The following is a 22,791-nucleotide window of genomic DNA, read 5'->3' on the forward strand; positions in this document are numbered from 1 at the left end:
ATTATGCTGACATATACAAAAAAGTGTTTTTCTTTTCCTCTTTCTGACCAATTATTTTTTGTTTTATCTTTTACAAAAAAGTTGAAGCAAACTTTCTCCCAAGAAGGAGAAGAAGATTATCTCTTTAATATTTTGAAAGCAAATTCTTATTTTAAAATGTTATGTAAATGATATTTACACGATCATTTTTTTCATTCTTGTTATGCAATTTACTTAAACCATTATTATTGAAAGTAATAAATCTTATATTACCTTCCAACATTTCGAAATCTTTATTATTTGTACAAAAGCTGCAATTTTCATAAAAAATCTTATAATATAATACTCAAAATATGGATTATATTCCATTAAAATAAGTATTTTACGAAACAAATACTTCTAATAGTGTTAAACTAAATTTGATCTCATCAAACACGAAGCAAAGTCGATATTTCGCCATCCATCCGTCTCATTTTCGAAAATTCGTGCATATACAGATTTTTTTTACGCCACACGCAGATCTAGAGAAAGGATGCTACACTCCCATTATTATTGAAAGTAATAAAAATCTTCTTACCTTCCAACATTTCGAAATCTTGATCATCTCCCCCATCCGTTGATGAAGCTCCCACTAATCCACCATCAGCCAACTTTTTCTTCTTTGAATTATACGGGAAATCAATAGGCGCTCCCTTCCCTTTGTTCACTTCGTGCAAACACATGGAAAAGAGAGCTGAGACCAGGGGTACTGTAATACGACAACTGGATACTGATTTCCTAAGTGCGTTGTGTATCTCGTTGAAATTCTCATCTCCAACTTCGGGTGGGATAGCACTGAGACAACCAGCTTGTACATGCTGTTCTAGTTCTGTTAATAAGGTTATAGCGTTTTCAGTGAGGACTGCTTGAATCTTGTCGTCTATCACGTCTCTCCATCTTTTGACAAACTCCTACGGAAACAAAAGAGAGATTATGTATTGGATAGATATTACCGTCTATCAAGAGTTATTAGCGAGATTATGTATCGGAGATATTCTACGGCTACGGTTGCGGGGCTGTCCATGCGGGGCTGTCCATGCGGGTCATCACCAAAGGCGACACGTCGTTGTCTACTTTGCTCTGTACGGGAAAAACACCAAAACACCGTATAAGCAAAGTCGACATAATGCCGTACGTCAAATATCGAACTTGCTTTCACCCGCTATTACTTGCCTTACTCGCTATTTCCCTCGCAACTTTAACCGTAGCCGTAGAGAATTCCAGACACATAATCTCGCTAAAATTAAATTCCTACCAAAGATTGATTTTTAAGCCAAAGGCTAAGAGGCAAATCCTCAACCTTACCGAAGGAAGAAGTTGTTTTCGCGTTTTGCATTTTTCAAATTCTTGCAGTAAATGTTACTTCAAATCTAGAGTTTGTATAAAAACCACTCAGACCACGCAACTTACATAGGTAATTGGCTTCAAATCCTACCACCTTCGACCACCTTATCGGCCAAAACTTAGTCGGCCCTAAGTGACTAAATTTTGACTTGGTGACTAAAATTAGGGCCGACTAAAAATTTGGCCCAAATTAAAAGTTTATAATTAAGCTTTCCTTAACCCACTTTTCATATCGGTATTACTTTAAAGGTTTTTGTTTTAAGTGTTCCCGTTTCATATCAGACACATATTTCATATCAGGACAGTGTCCACCTATAGTTATATTATGCTTATAAGCAAAAAATGTTTTTCTTTTCCTCTTTCTGACCAATCTTGCTCCACATCCGTGTCAACCCAATGTTAAAAAGCTTGTAAATTAAAATTGATGAGTAAACGTTATCACTCTTATTTAAAAACAAAACCTTTAACAAGGAATTTACTAATATATAAAATTTTTAGTCGGTCTTAATTATTAATCGGCCCTTAATGACTAAATCTTGACGAGGTGACTAAAATTAGGGCCGAATAAAATTAAGGCCGACTAAGGTATTCGTTATTGTTAAAAGCTATGGCATTCTCAATCTAAAACGCCATGTTTGAAGCCCTTAACGGCGCGATCGGCTTTTAAAGGGATTGGTTATGAATTTACAAGGAAAAAATTGGACTTGAAATGAATCTTTGTAACTTTAGAGATTCTACCCGTTAAATGCCAAATCAGTTTGGCCCATGAGAAAACTTCCAAACTCTAACTAGTTACTAGTCTAAAGTCTAATGTGCAGACCTCTATAGAAAGACTTCCTACTTTCGGGTACCTAATAGCTGGGGGGTTTGGAATAAGCAGGGGGGGGGAATCTCAAAAATTAATAAGCGGGGGAGGGGGTTGGAGTAAAAATGTCCTGGGGCGAAAATAAAAAAATGTAGTGTTTCCGGAAACCAGCCGGGTGAAAAAGAATTTTTTTCTGACCCGGCCGCGACTATGGGTTCATCTATATGATTCATCATTAAAAAAATCAAGTTGACAGTTCCAGGGGTTTTGCTTTGTTTTAAGTGGGCTGGCGAATGAAAAATTAACTCTGGCGATTTCTAGATTCAAGGCCGGCGAATTCTTAGCAAGCGCAGTATATTGATTAGCGTAAATATGTACTTGAGGTGGCGAACCGAACTTTTCGAACGGCGATTTGTAAATTTTTTCGTACCTTGGACCCGGCGAAATTCGCCATTCGCCGGGCCTAAATAAGACCCCTGCAGTTCAAGCTATCAAACGTCGTTTAGTTAGATATTCCCATAAATCAAGTTTTGTTTGTTAGTAGTTAATACATTAGTATTCAGGGCGTTTGTACATAAAAGTTATCTTTAAAGTTCTATTTCAATGATCTTGAGTTATTAAAATTTAGCAAAAAGAAATTTGGAAAATTTTCGAAAAGGAGGCTAATGTAATACAGCAGAATTAAGGCAAAAGAGGGAACTTTAAAAAAAATTTCCCAAAAATCAATAAAATTTTGGAGTGTCCTGGGTGGAAATTTTTCGAAAAATTAATTAGCGCCCCCCCCGGCTATTAGGTATCCAAGAGTGTATACTTACTTTTATATATTTTAATATACATACTTTCTATAAGAAATACTTTTCGCTAGAGGATTAGTAGAAGCCTATAAACTTACCTGTAAGTTATGAGTGATGATAAGAGGATCAGGTGTGTACTCCTTGCGCACATCTTGAGAATCGTTGGCCTCACGAAAAACCAATATCAACTCGTTCACGCATTCTTGATAATAAGTGTGGTCTGTTGGTATCTCTTTGATTATCTTGTCCAGAAACAAACGTAGGTTACCTAGTCATAAATGAATAAAGGTATTCAAAACAAATCTCCAAGTATTATTAGTTTAGTTCAGAAAATGTAGCCTCACTGAACATATGGTAAATTCAAATATCAAGATATTTGATGTTTCAAAATTAAATCTTATCTTAAGATTAAAATAGCAAAAAATACATCAGCAAAAGAATGCAAGGGATATAAAAGAAGTTGACAAAGAAACCTACTGTTAACTGAAAAAATAATTTCATTTCAAAACATAACTTCTCTCAGGAAGAGCTTATATTTGAGCAATTTCAAACAAAAATCCATTGATAGAATGTGACCTTACCTTTGACAATGAACCATTTTCCAAAGATTTGTCTTAACTGATCACGCCACTCGCAACAACGCGTCGTAAAACAAGCTTTCAAGGAAACTGTAGAATTAATATGTCGATTACGTAACTCTACCAGGATATTTTCAACTTCAGCAAATCTGCCTTCTTTCAAGAACGTCCAAGACAGGATATGTTTCGCTTCATTAAAGACTAAAAACATGCCTTGGAATTCCTCTGGAAACATTTTAACAGCGTTCCCCCATACACCTGGAAGTCCAATCCGTGCACCGATTGATAGACTGTCGTCTAAAACTATAGCCTCGTTTCCAAGCAATTGCTGCATACAATGTTTGTAGTATTCATCTTTCTCTTTGAAAGTGGCCAAAAAACATCGTCCCAACAAGGCTTTAGAGGGATGACAATTCACATAGGGTGGAAAGATAGCCTCAGAGCTAATCTCTATTTGCCCTCCTTCGGCCATCACATGCGAGCGTATGGTTTCAATCTCGTTGGCGAAGAATTGGGACGTGATGGTATGATTGACTTCGTATTTTGCTTTCACGATATCAAACAAACGATTAACAGTCATTCCACTGATAACAGATTCTAAAATGAAATCCATCATCTTTTTAGTGATACCAGCTTTGTGAAATAACATGAAGGGTAAATCAAGATTCGGAAACATACGTAATAATCTAGGATCATATCCGAGAATCTCATGTTGCTTTTTACTGCGATTACCACATCTAAGGAAGGATGTCACCAACAGAACAGGACGATCAATATCATACAGCATTCGTAAAGCGAATCTTTGACCAAATGGAACATGACTCATGGGGAAAGAACAGCTTGGACAATTTAATGCTTTTCCATTACCAAACACTTGATACACTTTTTCGAAATCCCAAAACTGGACAGCAGGTTGTAACATATCTTTTTCAGTTATACGTGACAAAATTTCAGCTTTGAGTGCAACGTCGTCAGTAGCTTTCAGTACTGATAACACTTCTGGTTCATGGAAGTTTGCACCTTCCGAACAACCTTTCTCCAACAACATTTTGGCATACACTTTCCATTCAACCGCCTCGCGCATCAAAGCTTGACGACTTTTCAATACTTGAACATAGTTTTCATCAAGGACGTCAACTGAAAAACGTAATATGAGTTATTTTCAGTTTATTTGAATTACAGCTACTTAGTAAAGTATCTTCTATCAATCCATGGGAAAGTTTTCCCTTTTTTTGAAGTCAGGATAATGTAAAATGTGTCAACAAGAACCTTATAATGAAAGTCGAAAAGGAAAAATTTCAATTGAGATTGCAATTATCCAAGGGACCCATAGGGATGAGATAGACCCTTAAATAAATTAATTCTACATGTTTTCGGAATTATATTTTGGCGAGGGCTAGTTTCGCAATAAAGAACAAAATTTGTTAGAATCAGAAAAATTAACCCAAGCAAAATTTAAATACACATAATACCTTGATATGAGACCAAAACCCTTTGGTCATCTTGTGAAGAAGAAGCCATGTTTTGTTGAGTAGCATCAATAACGACATTTTGTTGTTGTTCATCTGTTTGCTGTTGTTGTTGTTGAAGTTCCAGTATCCTGTTGAGTTCTGCTTCATCGACATTCTCAATCTCAATGCCTTCCAAAGTTGTCAAAATCTGACCAGTTGATGCTATAAAGTAAAGAAAAGGTTTTCATCAGATTAGTAATAACAGTTTTTCACAATAAATTCACTCACAATAGTCACAACAATGATTTTTTTTCAGTACGAAAATTTTTAAATATTAGGTATGGAGAATGTTACGAGATCTTTGATTAGAGTCATGCCATCCTTGAATGTCTATACTGATAAAAGATGATGAACTTTTTCAGTGAATTGGATTTATCATCTTTAATATTTTACAATCACCCTTCCAGAATTATATACAAAACATTATATCAGCAAAAACAGCACCAATACTTTGTCTTTGAGCAAACGTCTTCCTTGGGAAATACATGAGATTTTATTTAAATTATACACACTAAATTACTCTCCACTCCCTCCCGCTAATTAATTTTTCGAAAATTTTCCACATTCTTATTCCAACCCCCCCCCCCTGTTTATCAATATTTGGGAAAATGTTTTTGAAAGTTCCCTCTTTTGTCCTAATTCTGCTGTATTAGCCTCCTTTTCAAAAATCTTCCATCCAGGACATTTTTATTCCAACCCCCCCCCCCCGCTTATTAAGTTTTGAGATTTTTTCCAACCCATTTTTTCCAATCTTATTCCACCCCCAGCTATTAGGTACCCAGAGTAGTACCTTAAGTGGAGAAATTTTCGCGTGGATTAATTTTCGCGGTTTTCGCAAATTTTGGCCATTTTCGCGAAATTTAGTCCAGGCGAAAATTTTGAAGGCCTTTGATTTGCGAAAATTAGTCCACGCGAAGTTATTTGGAATTTTACAAATCGCGAAAATAAAAATTCAAGAAATCTAGATAGCATGTTACAATCAAAACGTATTACGAGTTCAACTCTTCATTTAAATTAAATTATAAACTAACTAGTAACCTCCTAAAAGTACTTTCTTTGAAGTTTTTTGAAAGCTTTTGAGTGACTTTGTCCGCCTTAGTTCGATTAAAAAACACACATCACTTTTCTAATTACACAATTTATATAGTCGCGAAATTAAATAAAGAAGGCCATTTTCGCGAAATTTAATCCACGCGAAAATTTTAAAGGCCCTTGATTCGCGAAATTTAATCAAAAATTTATCCACTTAAGGTAGTTGATTTTACTTCTTTTGTTCGTTATTCTGTGAGTTGTTTTTTTTGTTAATCAGCTGTAGAAGACTACAAGGAACAAAAAATTTAACATTCTAAAAAATTTAAAAAAGTTTGATTTAGGGGGTAGTCTTGGATTTTGATGAAACCTAGAAAAGGGGATCGCATGCCATAAAATTGGCTTTGGATTGATGGGTCGAAGACATGCATTGCGAATTTGAATGTTCATTGTTTAAAACTATACTTTCTGAAGCAATCTTAAGGGGTGGCAGACTGAAATTTCTACACAGTAAAATTTAGTAAGAGGAGGGTTTTAATTTTCAAATGTATTTCTTTAGGCGGGGGGGGGGGGGGGGGGGTGGTACCACACTTAAGGGGGTCTTGACTTCTCTAAAAACTATGAAATTAACTAGGAAACATACCTTAAGTGGATAAACTTTGGCGGGGATTAAATTTGGCGAATTTTGATAAAATTTGCCAAATTAAATCCTCGCCAAAATTTCAAAAATCTGCCATTCGCCAAATTAAATCCCCGCCAAATTTCACAAAATTGATCAATCGCCAAATTTCACAAAATTGATCAATCGCCAAATTAAATCCACAGCAAATTTAATCCACTTAAGGTAAAATGTGATTTATTGATATGATAAACTTCCATTACCAAACACGATAAGGGCAGGCTTTATCACTAAAATCTGCCACAATGCTGAAATACACACTTTTAAAAAAAATGGTGCTTTCATTCCATCATGGATATTCTTAACTTTTTGGGAAAATTATATCCTAAATCATACAGCTTCCTAAAGCCAAATACCAATTTTTCAATGCCCAATGGGAACAATCATTGTATTCGGAAGAAGTTCACCATCTCAAGATTCTAAACAAGTTGTTTTTACATATTTTATTAAATTTTAAGCAGAACTAATAGCAGCTCAGTACACAGGGTTGGATCATTGGATAAAGTACTCAAACTTTTTTATTTCTGAAAGGCAACAGGTGCCAAGAAGGGCCGTGTAAAATGTGACAATTTCATTGGTGGAAATTTGATAAATAGTATGCAAAGATGTGTATTGTCAACTTTTCAGCATTGTATTGTTGCAACTAACTAAAAACCAATTCACTCGAAAACTCCAGGAGATTCGAAGGGAAAATTTTTTTTGTTAATTCTACACTCTATTAGGAGAATAATATCAAAAATTTGCCCTGATCTAAGGGGTGCCCTATGAAATGACACAATTCACTACCTCAACCACTGGTCCATACGGTACATTCCTGTTGCAGGCGTGTTTGATCACGAAAAGCGTGTGTCAATGTTCGATCGAAGAAATCAGTTTTCATCAATGTCTAAACTTTTGACTATATCTAAAGAATTAGTAAACCTTTTTAAGATCTGTAAAAATCTCTCCACTTCCAAATAGTTCTAGAATAAACCCTGAAAAAACAAGATGATTGATAAAATATCCAATCTTTAAATAAAGAATGAAGATGAAAATTCACAAAGAAAAAACAAACCTTAAGCAAAGAAATTGCCTTCATAGCTCATTTTGCCATGAAAAATAGAGAAAAACTTTTAGATATTTGAGTTCCCCAAACATCGTAGAATCTTTTAGTACACATGGCAAAAGAAAAAGAAATAATTAAAACCTTTAAATCAACTGAATTCTTTCCATAATCCATATACATCGAAAAAACGTCATTCCACCACTTTATTTATTTTTAATGTGAAGTTAGAACTTCTTGTCACGTGACAAATAAATTTCCAACATTCAATGAAAATGCGCGATTTGTATCATGTGCTGGAAAAAAGTCACGTGACAGCAATTTCCATAGAATGGCCCTTCCGTTATATTTATAGGATAAGAATACAAAGATTCAACCAATCCAATAGTAGGGGGAAATTTGTTTGATTTCATTAAGTCGTTCAACTTTTTTTAGTCAAAGCACTTGTTGTTACACATTTTTGGAAAGCTAAGGGGTAGGGAAATCAAAATAGCATGGGTGCCAATTTTTCCTGAAAACTAGTGTTTTTCAGCCAGAAACAGCTGAAAACATTTTGTCCACTTTTTGCACTTTTTGAAGCTCAATATCTCGAGTCATTTCGTGAGGGTAAGCTTTTAGGGCAATATTTTTGGTTTTTCTGAACCACATAAGATAGAGAAAGACCTACTGAAAAGGGGAAATTAGGGAACAATTCTATCAATAGTTATTGGCAAATAAAGTCACCTTTTGAGGTGGAAATGATGGTTTTTTTTGCATAACTTTTTATTGCAGTACCCCCATCTTATCCCGGTTTGACAACAGGTAGTCATCAAGTACATCAGAAAGAATGGGAATGTTTGCACATGGACAGGATAAGTTTCCACAAAGCACCAGCAAGAACAAAACCTGGATTTGGCTGAAATGGCTGAAATTGGACCTTTAATATTATTTTTTTGGTAAAAGCTATGGTAATTCTTTTTGGCAAGTTAGTGGAAGTACTTCGATTTGTGAAGCGTCTTTACGTCACATAGAACAAAAGAAAATAGCAAAAGAACAAAGGAATACCCATAGCCACCATTTTGCAACCATGGGGAATCGCAATTTTACGGAAATGGGAAACCTCATATCGAATAAAGCATCAATTTCTGATTGTCTTTTTAATCTACCATGAAGTGTTATAAAATTCCTTATAGAAAGACACAAAGAGTCTTAAAAAAGATGACGTAGAAAAAGTTGTTATATCACAACCAAGAAGCGCTTACTTTTAGTTTTATCAGACTTAAACTCCTATATCAAGGTTACAGGATTTGGAGTGCGGGCCAATTTAACTTTCGTTTTCAGCGGTTTCATTTTCAATTTCAAGCCAACATCTTAGCAACGAGGTGTTTGCTCATAGTTACAAGAGTTTGTGCAAAAAACTAAACATAGAAATCCCCCATTTCAATTAAAGCAATAAAAAATGAAACTTTTCCATGTTTCATATTGCATAATTTGCACCAATTCATCAAAATGAAAATATTTGAGATTTTAGGCTCTTCTTTTATTCAATGATCTTTTACAGCACATTGTTGACAATCTAACTCTTATATCAAATTTACGCTTTCTTTGGAGAATTGAAGATGAGAAATAGTGTACTCCTTAGGATCATGGATTGAAACAACTAAAAGAGGTGTTATGAAGGGATAAATTTTACAGCCGCCTGTGCTGCAAGGCACTGAAAGGCCACGGGTGCCCAAAAAAGGGCTGTATGAAATGCGGCAATCTTATTTGTGGAAATTTAATAATTAGTCCGCGAAGGAGCGCCACAAAGCAAGCAATAGAAGAGACCACTTTCATTTTTGTTGCAGATTTTGATATAAACTTCTCACAGGGATTATTTGTTGATGTGTTGTGTCAACTTGTCAGCATTGTATTGATGCAAAGGCAACAATAAAAGAGGTAAGACTAGCCTATCTAGTTACTAATCCTGATATACAGTCAAGAACAAGTGCAAGTTAGGATACCTTCAGCAATCTCTCCTACTTAGGAGAGTATCTTAAATTGGATACAAAAAAGTATCCAAAATAACAATCAGTATCCTAATTAGGATACTAAAAACCTAAAAACCTGTATTTTTCACCAAGCAGAGACATCCGCGCCATCTTACCACTTCCAAGATGTAAATAATAAGCAAATGAGATTGTGTACTGAATTTCATCGAGTTTGGCTGGCGGAATGCAAAACTACAGCCCAAAACCACTCAAATGTGCTAACTAGCATACGCGAACGCTTTTTTCGCGCGAAAATCACCCATGCCCCTTCCTTCTTTACGGCTACCATTTTGAAATTTGGACCGTAGCGGGCCGTTCCGTAAAAAGAAAAACAAATCTTTAGCTCGTGTTCGCAAAAATTTAGGCTCCGAACGGCAGATTATTAAGGATGTTAATTTTCAAGGAACCCGCCAGAGAAACTACTCGAAATTTTGGTCAGTGGTGCAAATCTTGATGAAGAAAAGGTTTGCATAGTTTTCCAAACGCGGATCGAAGCAGTAACCTCAAAAATTCAGGTCAAAGTGTCTGCTCTCCTATCTAGGATACCTAAATAATCTCCAAATTAGGATACAACTCTCCGAGTAAGGAGAGATTGGCCGAAGGTATCCTAACTTGCACTTGTTCTTGACTGATATAGGAGTTTAAGTAAGTCTAGACTGTTTATGACTTGTTCTCACTTGGTTTCCGTAATAGAAAGAAAGTTGTTATTGTGAACTTTGAGCATGCTTAAAATCGCCGTACTTCCACTAACTGTTGGCTATATGAAAAACTTATCTATTCCCTTGTCAAGAAAAACAAAAACAATAATAACAATAATAATAACATATGTTTTAAGTGGCATGAATCATGCTCCAAAAAATTCAAAAGCTTTTAGGCAGCTGGAGAATTGTTTCCACAGGAAGGGCCACTAAAAAGATATTAAAAAGTCTTGACAGGCCATTTTGCTATTTTTGTGTCATTTTGGTCAGCTGAATGGATTGATGCATTTCCATTGTTTTGCCTTTTGGAACACGCGTCATTGATAGGTTTTAAAATCCATCCAGCAGCAGAACTTAAATCAAAAAAAGTAAGACATGACTGCTTAGGGGTCACCCACATATCGATGTTTCCTGCAACTAACGTCATTGTGACGCGAGGGGGTGGGGGGGTCAGAGCCTATGACGCTAAGAAATTTCAACAGAATATCGATTTTCAAACCTGTAACATTTTGTATTCCATCCTTCGCTACACCTGCAATCTTAATTCAAAGGCATAAAATATAACAGAGATGATATCCAATACCCTTCCGTTACGTTTGTAGGAATATGTTATTATCTCCCTAATCATAAAAACAGAGATACCGCAATAAAGAATAGATGGGCCGTATTTTGATATACAAGGGCCGCGCTGACGGACCGTCTACATAAATATGATAAAACAACGAGCCGTTTGTCTGGGGACAAACAAATGTGAAAGTCATAAGTCAAAACCACTTGTTTTAAAACCGTGCGAAACGAAGCACAAAAATCAATGTGGCTGGAATATCAATATCTGTATAATAGAGAAGAAAAATTAATTTCATTGATTTTTGGTATATTTATATAAATGACACTAAGAAAGGGGAGTGGGGGGGTTCTTCAGATAGCGTCACAATGACGTTAGTTGCAGGAAAAATCGATATGCGAGTTACCCCTTAAGGAAAAGGTTTTTTTCTAATCCAGTACCATAAGTTGGTCTAATATCGACGTCCCTTGTCTAATTTCGACACCCTTCTTTAGAGACAGGAATAATATGAAAGCTTGAATTACTGATTGAAATAGGATTATTCCTCTGTGACTGCCCAGTATGGATTTCGTGTAACTAACGCCAAAGATCTTCGGCGTACAACTGAAATGTTTTTGGCACATTGGTGTAAGGGTACTTACAACAAAGATTGTTTGATTTTCAGCAGTTGGCGTAAAGCAATAATTCCAGCTCGGCGTGAATGACTGCATAATCCATCGATTTTTAGCTTTCATTTGGCTAAATTTGCTTTCGCTCGCTTATGCTGCTCGTGTCAATTTATTAATTATGTTGGCGCGCGCCTCTTTTCCCATCTTGCACCCTTATTGAAAAATTGAATGTTGGTACAAAAAAAAATTTGCTTGGCGTGAGGCTTGCTGTACGGAAAAATATCTTCGGCGCAAGATTTCGTGGAATCCATACTGGGTGACTGCACTAAGCCAAGAAAAACAGTTTCAACCTTTTTATCAATTTCAGCTGATAAAAAGGGTGTCGGAATTAGAGTAGGGAAGTCAGCTAAATTTTCAAACTTAGTCAGAAGAAACAAAAGTAGGCTCATCTGATAGCCCTAAACATAAGAAGAAAAAAAAAGGGGTCACCTTTAAGAAATGATAAAGTAGTTCAAAAGATATAAGAAAAATGGATTGTGAAGAACTCACTTTTTTGGTCAAAACACGTCCAACCTCGTCCAAGCCAAATCGAAAGTGCCGCGCGCACCAAAATGGGGCGCAGAAGCAGACTACAAAGATGACGTCACACACACGCGGTCTGCTGGCGCGAGTTTAAAAACTTCTCAACCATCATGTTTTAAATAGCAATCGCTATTTAAGCAATTCATTTGAAGAAAAACAAATGCTACCAACAGAAAGCCCAAGCTATAAGGATTCTTTTGTTGCCTGCTGATAATGTGAAAAGTTAAAGAAAAGTATAAAAAATCTTAAAAATCTTCTTTACTTTGATTTTTCTCTGTCACCTTCCGACTAAACCGTGCATCAGCAGACTTCAAAAGAAAGCTTAGAACTTTCCGCGTTCAGTAAAAAAAAAATGGGAACCAACGGACCATCGCTTCAATAGCAACGACCGTTTTTTTACATCTCGATCAAAAAATTTTTGGTGCTGTGACATTTTCTTTCTCAAGATGGTGACACCTGATGGGGAAATGAATGTAACTTTAGATAGAAAAAAGATATCGAAGTGATTTTTTTTATTCTCTAATCTCTGATAAATTCTCTACTATTTGGAAAAAAGTTTGGATGCAAAACTCAAAGTATTGGGTAAGTTGTGGGTCAATAAAGTCACTCGAAGACTCTTTTTCCTTTTTTTCTTTTTTTTCGCGCCGAAAATATGCGCGAGTTCGACCTCCCTAATTAGAGGAGGGATGTCGACATTAGACCAAATTACGGTATACTTACTCTCTACTTTAACTTTTACACCAGACTTCTCCATAGCTTCTGCAACAGCTTGCAAGTTTTGAATATCAAATCCACCACCACTTTCATCTTCCCCACCACCGACAATGTTCCCTTCACTCATTTGCTGTTGAACAAATGCAATGGTTGATGCATCAAATTTCAAAAGTTCAGAATCCTCAGCTACCTCCATGCTTACTTCCTCAACTTCTGTGTTATTCTGATTATCTACATCTTCTTGTTGTTGTGAAACTATTTGTTGGCCATCATCTTCAATTTGATGCTGGTCATCTTGAATTTGCTGGGGAGGAATTTCGAAAAATTGGACATTATCTCCTGCTGTATTTATGGTGGAAATAATCTGCTCTGAAGTCTCAACAGTCTCTTCAGATATTTGACTATCAGATCCATCATAATTGGAATCACAAAGAGCAACTAAACCATAAGCTGCAGCATCTGAGTTTTCTTCCTCGATATTCGTGCTTTCCATTTTGATTTCATGTAAAAAAGGAAGCCCTTCGATTCGGTGTAAGATTTTCTTGAAAGTCATAAAATTTGCAGACTTAATATTTTTCAAAAGTAATTATTTTTCAAACTGTTTGAGCAATTTTGAGCAGTTCAATGAGCTTTTATTTCATTTTTCAATTATTAGTAAAATTAATTATGAGAATTATTTTCAAATTGTTACATAAAAACATTGACCATAGACTACATTTGTGTAGTCTGTAAATTAACCCTTTTCATGTCCATTCAGCACGACCTGCAGAATTCTTGGAATTTTATCAATTGATTATAATTTACAGACCTAGACTTCTAAAAGATTGGATCACTTTGTCTTCTTTCAAGAGTAGTTTTCTTTATACTTTTTAATAATAATTTTTAAATATTAAAACATATTTCTTAACTTTTTTAATACAAAATTTGGCTTATTCAATTGATCTGGTTTCGGCTTCCGACTTCTTAGAAGGTCTTTAATTTATACTTTTCATATTTTTTTTGCGGTAGATAGTCACTTTCGATTTCGATCTCGAAAATGATTATTAATGATTTTTAATGCATAATGGGGGAAATGAGCACGTGGTGTCTTGGTGAGTTTTCAGAGCCTCTTTGCTCCACATTTCTGTTTTATTTTTTTTAGTTATCATATTATAGATTGATTTGTGAGAAGTATTTTTACTTGCAATATCATGCCCTTGCAAACAATGGGCTATTCCATTTTTAAACCATACAGGGGTATTGACGAACTTTTCCAGGGGGGTCTGAGCCTTAATTTTCCAAGGGGCTTTTGGTCATTTTCAGATTTTCCAAGGGGTTAATTAATGGTTTCCAGGGGGTTCTCTCCTCCTAAACTGGCATCAATAGTCACTTTCCAGGCCCTTTTTCACAAAATTTCACTTTCCAGGGGTGTCGACTCCTAATTTCCAGGGGATAGTTTGTTATCCAAAATTTCCAGGGGGGTTAGTGAAAAAAGTTCGTCAATACCCCTGTACAATTTTTTTTTGGAATAGCCCAATGCTCTCAGTACAACAACCGCTGGTAATAAACCAGACGTCCGCGCTCGATAGGATCGATCATCGGAACGGCTTGATGACGGATCGATATGTGATTGATGGATTACTGGATAGGAGATCGATAGAGGATCGATACTCAAGATTTTTTTAAGCTTGTGATTACTTATCGATTATAGACCTTTTTTCAAAAAGAGGCCACCCTGTCAGTCAGGCACCACATCCTGGCAAATGAGCGGGGTATTTTTCACTTGCGACCACTTGCGACCATTGGCAAATGAACGGGGTCGAAAACGAAAGTGACGTAATAGCGCCGGACACCCAGTTTAATTGAACCGGGTTGGAAATATTTTGCTTCATTTCAAAGAACTGCATAGATGAAATTTTTTTTCCATGGGTCAATTTTGTCTTTGAAGATTGAAGAAACTTTTAACGAAAAAATAAAGTTCCTAGTTTTCTTCCTTTTTTCCCTTTTTCAGTTTGAAGTTCATTTTTATTCATTTTCAACATTTTAGCCTGAGACGTCCTATCTCATTTACACTGGGTGACGAATACCCCATGCAAATGCTCACCCCGTTCATTTGCCAGGATGTGCCTGACTGCCTGTTGAGTAATTATGTAGTCCAGCAGAAAAACAATGATAAAACCATGCATAATTATTACAATATGCATGATACAGTAAGTATGCATGGCTCTATCATTGTTTTTATGGCTGGACTACATAATTATTCAACAGGACATCCTCTTTGAAAAAAGGTCTATTTATCGATATCATCGATCTTGTTTTATCAATCTTATCGACCCTATCGACTCATACTCGATTTACGATCGATAACAAATCGATTAACGATCAATGACGAATCGATTAACGATTGATGACGAATCGATTAACGATTGATGACGAATCGATATGCTCGATTGAAATACTAGCTTGATAATGGATCAACGAAGGATCGATACTCAAGACTTTTTAATGGCTGAATCTTCCATCGATCTCCTATCCGGATCGTTAAGTAATACATTGATCATATATCGATCCGTCATCGAGCCGTTCCGATGATCGATCCTATCGAGCGCGGATGTCTGGAATAAAAAAGTCATTGTCATTTTCCAGGCCCTTCAGTTAGGAACATTTGGCGAGTTCCTGTAGCTGTACACGGCCGGCCGCAATCAAAAAAATCATAACGTCACTCAATAAAAAATGGCGTTCGTGTCTTTTCCCACTTTTTTTAGCCTAGATGATGTAGCCAACATAGTAAGTATAAGCACACTGTGCTTATAATTGGCTGACAATTTCTTCCTCTGAGGACAAGGTTGGGTTTTCCAATCGGAAGGCACTGCATTGCAAAACGTTCGAAAATTGTCAATCGAATTTTGTTTTTAAAACGCAGAACACAATTACGTCAAAAAAGAAAGAAAAATAACACAAAAATCAAATCAAAACAAAAAAAATTACAAGTGAAAAAAATAAAGTGAGATAGGGACGTGATGATCAAACTGATTAAAAAAGTTTTCTTGTTATATATCTATCCTGGCTGATCCGAAATATGGGATCTATCAACAGAAGAATAGCTACTGTAAAGCTGTTTTTTTTTTCGAGTGCAGTCAGTTGCTGAAATTCAGAAGTTCTGCTGTGCTGCTAGTGCTAGACAAAAATATTTAGCTGGATATTTTGTTGTGGTTTGAAGAATAAATTAAGACAGAGACTTTGAGAAAGTCTAGATCTTTGATGAGGGTGAATACTTCTAATGACACCCATAGCCAGACGATCTCAATCGAACGGAATCGACGATCGAACCAATCGAACCAAATCGAACGCAATTGACCGATTGAAATTCGATTGTCGAACGCAATCGAATCTCAATCGAACGTCAAAATTCTGGGTAATATTCGATTGGTTTGATTGTTGTTCGACTGGTTCGATCGTCGATTCCGTTCGATTGAGATTGTCTGGCTTTATTCTTGCAGCTTCCCAACATCCAAGCTCTCAAACATCACAAGAAAGAAAAATAACACAAAAATCGAATCAAAACAAAAAGAATTACGAGTGAAAAAAATAAAGTGAGATAGGGACGTGATGATCAAACTGATTAAAAAAGTTTTCTTGTTATATATCTATCCTGGCTGATCCGAAATATGGGATCTATCAACAGAAGAATAGCTACTGTAAAGCTGTTTTTTTTTTCGAGTGCAGTCAGTTGCTGAAATTCAGAAGTTCTGCTGTGCTGCTAGTGCTAGACAAAAATATTTAGCTGGATATTTTGTTGTGGTTTGAAGAATAAATTAAGACAGAGACTTTGAGAAAGTCTAAATCTTTGATGAGGGTGAATACTTCTAATGACACCCATAGCCAGACGATCTCAATCGAACGGAATCGACGATCGAAGCAATCGAACCAAATCGAACGCAATCGACCGATTGAAATTCGATTGTCGAACGCAATCAAATCTCAATCGAACGTCAAAATTCTGGGTAATATTCGATTGGTTCGATTGTTGTTCGACTGGTTCGATCATCGATTCCGTTCGATTGAGATTGTCTGGCTTTATTCTTGCAGCTTCCCAACATCCAAGCTCTCAAACATCGCAAGCTGAATGAAATTACGTTCGATTTCCCGTAGAAATTATGCGATGAACAATCCGGGGGTCAATTAATTGACGATCGAACGCAATCGAATGCAATCTAACATCAATCGAATGCAATCGAATATCAATCGAATCTGAAAATTGCGGTAATATTCGATTGAGATTCGATTGCGTTCGACAATCGAATTTCAATTGGTCGATTGCGTTCGATTTGGTTCGACTGGTTCCATCGTCGATTCCGTTCGATTGAGTCTGGCCATAGCCCTGATGCAAATGTTTCACTCGATCCAAATACTCAAAATTTGCTGGACCTGGAGGAGTTGGAGAGGAAATGTTTTAGATTGGATTAACTTATTACACTTGACACTACAGTATATACAGTTTGCGATAAAAAAGTTAGAATATTTACTTCCAGTAATAGTGATCCATTCTTGGCTTGTTTGCTGTGTGTGTCAGGAACGATGAAGTCTTGCAAAAAAGGGTAAGTCGTTTAATATTTTAAAATTACAGCTGGCATGAATGAATAAAATCGTCCAGCTTTTTTTATCCCAAATGGAATGAAACTTTTCTCCGTTTGAAGAATTTCTATGGGCCCTATTCCTCACCAACCTTTTGAAGGTACAGTCTGTTTATCGCAACAACTCATGCTAAATTTAAAATCCAATGAGTGTGTTCCATCTTGCTTCATAATAAAACTGTTTCTTTAAACTTATGCTGTTCATTTTTGAAAATGAAAAATAGGGATGGTTCACTCTTCATCCTTGAAAGATCATCTGGAGAATTTTTTTATGAAGAGAAGGAGTATAAAACGTTAAAAAAATTTCTCGTTTGTGGTTTAAAAGAGCCTGGTATCTCAGGGTCTTTTGTCTTCATCATAAAGTATGAAAATGTTATCAAAAGGGACTGAAAAATTGCCCTCGCTGATCTGACCTGTACGTCAGTTAGGTACAATTGCAAGGAAAATCTAGTTAAGTTAGCAAGCTTCCGCCTTATCATTTCTCACAATTTTTCTGAAAAAGCAAATCAGACATGATCCGCAACCTCCTCTAAGCCAAACGAAGCCAAACGGTGAAATATATCTACTTTACGAGCGTTTTTCTACAAGATCTTGTATTAAAAAAAAAAACTTCGTCTTCACAGCTCGAATTTATTCGCGCTGTGATACTCACGGTATAACTTCTAGGGGATAGTTTTTTATCCAAAATTTCAAGGGGGGTTAGTGAAAAAGTTTGTCGATAGACTTTTTCGCCTTTTCATTCGCCATCTTGAATTGTATGCAAAAATACAGGAACAAAAAAGCCGTGGTTGGATTTAGTTGGAAATTATATGCAAGTTCAGTTAGGAACATTTGGCAAGTTCCTGTCAGTATAGACCTAACTCTTCATACAAAAATTACGGGAAACGCATGTTTGGACTTTATACCCTATGCTGCACGCAATGCAAGCACTTAAGCCAAAGTCCTGCAAAGGTGGGACAAAAATCAGTTTTTTGAAGTTTGCAAAAAAACGCCACATAGAAGATCTTTCAATTTCAGTATGTGAATAGAGCAGTAAAAAATACAATTTTTCTATTTTTCCTTTTTTTTGCAAAAGTTCTAGGCTGGAATGAAAATAAAGGGATAATGATTATTTAATACTATCCATTGATGATCCGCGGCAATATCGTAAAGCTAGAATCGCTTTGCGTACTCTTCGCTTGAGAAAAGGATTGACAGATTGAAGTATTTCACCCGCGTGGGCGTTCTGCGAGCGTTCTCGGCTCAATCCTCGGACTGCGTTAAAAATGGTAGACTGAGCTGTGATAAGATCATTTTGATGAAAGTTGTTGGAATGTTTACAAGGCTCTTGACAGAAAATCGTTTGTTTTATTGTCAATGATGACAGTGCGGTTATTAATTTTGTTAGATCTGACAAATTGATGTTTGTAAGTGCACTTTATAGTTTTGATTCCCATTGAAGAATCATATTCTGGTTTTCATGTTATTAGATGCTGTTTTAGAGCTAGCCTGCCTGTACGCGACGGCGATCAAAAAAATCAAAAGCATACTCATAAAAAAATTACATTTAGTGTCGTTTTTTATCGTTTTTTGCCTAGACGATATAGCAAATATAGTAAGTAAAATTCGCTTCACAATAAGTAGACTGTGCCTTTAATTGGCTGTAAAAAAATTCTGCATTGGTAGAAATTTCTCCAACTTTCAACAATAATAGAACACACTTATTTAAACAAAATTAACCAGCGCATTTTCTATCTTTCTACTTCTTCATATTCAATGAAGCTCTGAAAGTCAAATAGAATTAAGCACATTAGATATTTTTATAACTGTGAAATGCTGTTTGCGCTTTCGCTACGGTGGAGTGCATGACGTAACTCGCGCTGCAACAAACTCGCCTTCTGTTGACTGATCATATTGGGCGTTTTGGCGTTACTACCCTTGAAGCAGTGGTTGCCTTTATCATTCCGCAACTCCGTCCACCATTTTAAATGAGTTAACAATAGATCCAAAAGGGCGCCCTCATCAAGGAATATAATTTGCTTTGGTCTCCGGCTTTAGGAAGCAGTAATGTTTTTGGTTGTTTTCGATGGAAAATTGTAAGAAACTTAAGTTTACAATTAACATTAAGTGATAGAATAGCAGAATCATGGATGGTTTCCCTAAAACTGAAGTTTACACAAAGATTAAAAAGACAACAAAGCATCTTATAAAGAAATATTATTATAATCATTAGAACAATAAAAAATTTCTTAATCCAAAAAGAAATATTTACAGAACAACAAAAGACATATTCTGTTTTCATGCCATTAAAAAATTCCATGGAGACAAGACAGAGTTCACACATTAAACTTTCAAAAATACGCAAACTGAAAGCAGAAATGATGACGTCACACATTCTTTCCCGTGCAGTAAAATATTAAAACCCCCATTAAGGTCAAGCGCAACATGTTAGTAAAAGCAGCTGTAAATCAGGGGGTTCAGATCAAAATGTTTTGATTTGATCATTTGGTGGTTCTATTCCCATTTTTGTACCTTTGCTGTTGATTTTTCATCTTGAGTTTATATCTAATGTCAATTTAATCTAATGTTATGGTTTTTTGAAGTGCTTGTTCTAAGAGATGAGTGAATGTGATTATTTCTAGTAAGTTTTATATTAACACTTTCTTTTTGCATAGGTTTTGCAAATTTTCAATGCAAGCTCACCACGGCAATTTGTCCACTATAATTGTTGCATTTAATTCAATATGGCGGATGGAAAGGTCAAAAGGTCTATACCCTGTACAATTTTGATGAGAGCGAATGAAGCCAGGGAATTGAATCAATCGACCATAATCGAATACAATCAAACGTAATCGAAGCAATTAAACAGCAAATCCTGGTTAATATTTGATTACGATTTTGTTCAATTGATTTGGCATTCGATTTGTTTGATTAACATCGTCTGGACAGTTGGCATTGAATCTATCAGCTGTCTACGTTCACTTTCAGAATAATATTTTTGATGGCTTTTTGATTTGGTAAAAAGACACTATCATTGTATTGTTTCAGCTGTTTCAGACCATACTCTCTAGTTGAAAGCAAATATTAAAATCATTATCTAAGTCAAAGTGAGGTAAAGTAAAAAGATTACTTGAAGAATCTTTTTGGTATAAGCTTCAAGGAATAACTGATACCCGTTTTTTTATAAGAACAAGATATATAAGAGCATATGGCTTCGATCGCCAAAATGTAAAGAACAAGTTAAGAATATTTTGAGGCTTTATGGACACTAAAACACTCCAATGTCTTAGGAAATTGCACAAAAATACTTACAAAATAGTAGTGAAATTAAGAACATTTTTCTAAGGTTTAAAACTCAAAAAGTTAAAGCACATCTGAAGGCTCGAAAAGTTTTGGGTGCTTATGAAAGACTTACATTTTATTAGTTATTTTCATTACTAATGTTTCAAAATGTTCTTATTATTTTAATAGTTATATTTCAAAATGATGTCAATAAAAATAGTACCAAGAACAATGAAAAATCGACGTGAATTTCGAACATTAGCACGTGATAATTGTGGTGAATCAATGGAACCTGGTGAAAATGAAATCATGTATTTTGGTTACCCGGCATCAGATGAAAAACAAAAAGGTATTTGAAATAAAATTGAATAAAAATTGAATGATAATCATCACTGAATTATCGAATTGTTAAAGTTTTAGAAAAAAGTTTCTCCTATGATTTCTTAAAATTGAAGAAATATTTTGATAAGGTGTAAGCGTCACTTTTTCAATATATCCTTAACGGGATGGGGTCCCGTAAGGTTTTCGACCCCACCCCCGTAGGGCCTTCCCGTAAACTTTTCAGGACTTCGGACCAAATTGCTAACGACGCATATGTAAAATATTGTTGTTTAAACATATGTTATTCTTATAAGCGAGCGGTCTTTAGGGTGCAAATGTGTAGTTTATTTAGTTTGAAGAGTATATAACTTATGAATAGGCGTTGTGTTATTATTTTTTTACGAGCCTCATTTATTTTCTCTTCATATTTAAGGTCTACCAATTGCGTGTGCTAGTTTGTTACCCTGCAATACGAAATGCAACGATTATCAACAACGAGATTATTATCACTGGATTACTTATATTTTCGTACACGAACGTTTCAAAGGCGAGGGGTTTGGGACACAGCTATTACGTCATGTTCAATATGATGCTTGGCAGAGTTCTAAACATCCCATAAGAGCTGATGTTGCGCATAAAGCGGTACCGTTTTTTGAGAAGAATGGTTATTTTGTTTTTGGTGATGTATGGAGCCCTGCAGCTGGGAGTAGATATTTTCGTCGATTGCACCCGATGCAGCTGGACTTTCGAATAGTTGAGAAGGAAGAATTATGGGATTCTTGATTTGATGAACGAAAAGATAATCAAGGAAAGAAAGAAACGATGAGAGTTTTTTTGTGACTTCCCAAGAAGGAGGAAATGTTTTGAATCTTCCGACATAATCTTCCGACACATCTTTTCCTAAATTATATTGTATCTTCAATGTTAGAAAAAAGTGGTCGGTGATCGAATGTCTCAGCTTAGAGTGATTTATCAATCATTACAAAATGGTTACAAGAGGAGAAATCATAGCACCATTGAAGAGAGATTATGATGAAAATAGAGTAAACAACTGATAACAATCTTTCAACATTACTTCCATTCTGTGCCTACACCAATTCGTAACAATTGACTATTTCTTAAAGACAATGTCATGCTCAATAATTAAAGGTCCCAGCATCAATGCCAAAATTGAAAAGAAAATATTCATTACATACTTTTACTACCTTAAGTGGAATAATTTTGGCGGAAATTAAATCCCTGTAAAATTTTCAAAAACCGATCACTCGCTAAATTAATTCTCCGCCAAATTTAACGAAAAAAATATTCTGTGAAAAATCACAACTTTTTAGTATATTTCATAGTAATTTTCACCCATTTCAATATCGCAAAATTTTCAGTTCGCCAAATTAATCCCCGCCAAATTTTACGAGGTTTAACTAGTACTTATTTTGATTTGTTTTGCACATTGTGGCTTCAGGGAAATAAGATATGCAATCAAACTACACTGTAAGGGCGAGAAACGTTCGGTAAAATACACGTGTAAGGGTACCTTTTCACTGCTTAAGAGCTAGCACTACTGTAAGAATCTGATTTTGAAAGCCAATTTTTTGGCAGCATGGCCGTCGTTTAGAAATCGAG

The 22,791-nt window shown here is 35.6% G+C and overlaps 2 protein-coding genes across 2 annotated transcripts in view; one reads left to right on the forward strand and one right to left on the reverse strand.

Moving 5' to 3' along the window:
• Positions 1–13,499, reverse strand: part of LOC136802157 (uncharacterized) — a 36,255-nt gene extending 22,756 nt beyond the window's left edge. The window contains exons 1-5 of the mRNA XM_067058879.1: positions 12,983–13,499; positions 5,012–5,212; positions 3,543–4,676; positions 3,060–3,229; positions 557–929 (exon numbers count right to left, since the gene is read on the reverse strand). Of these exons, the coding sequence (XP_066914980.1) occupies positions 557–929; positions 3,060–3,229; positions 3,543–4,676; positions 5,012–5,212; positions 12,983–13,469 (2,365 nt within the window). The 5' untranslated portion in view covers positions 13,470–13,499. The remainder of the gene's footprint in view (positions 1–556; positions 930–3,059; positions 3,230–3,542; positions 4,677–5,011; positions 5,213–12,982) is intronic.
• Positions 13,500–21,043: 7,544 nt separating this feature from the next.
• On the forward strand, positions 21,044–22,785 carry LOC136802182 (uncharacterized). Its single transcript, XM_067058900.1, has 2 exons — positions 21,044–21,199; positions 21,605–22,785. Exons 1-2 carry the CDS (start codon positions 21,052–21,054, stop codon positions 21,952–21,954), a joined length of 498 nt encoding a protein of 165 aa, XP_066915001.1. The 5' UTR covers positions 21,044–21,051; the 3' UTR covers positions 21,955–22,785.
• Positions 22,786–22,791: the final 6 nt, after the last annotated feature.

This window comes from Clytia hemisphaerica, unplaced genomic scaffold (assembly GCF_902728285.1).
Source record: "Clytia hemisphaerica strain Z4C2 unplaced genomic scaffold, Clytia hemisphaerica genome assembly, whole genome shotgun sequence".
NCBI classification, from domain to species: domain Eukaryota; kingdom Metazoa; phylum Cnidaria; class Hydrozoa; order Leptothecata; family Clytiidae; genus Clytia; species Clytia hemisphaerica.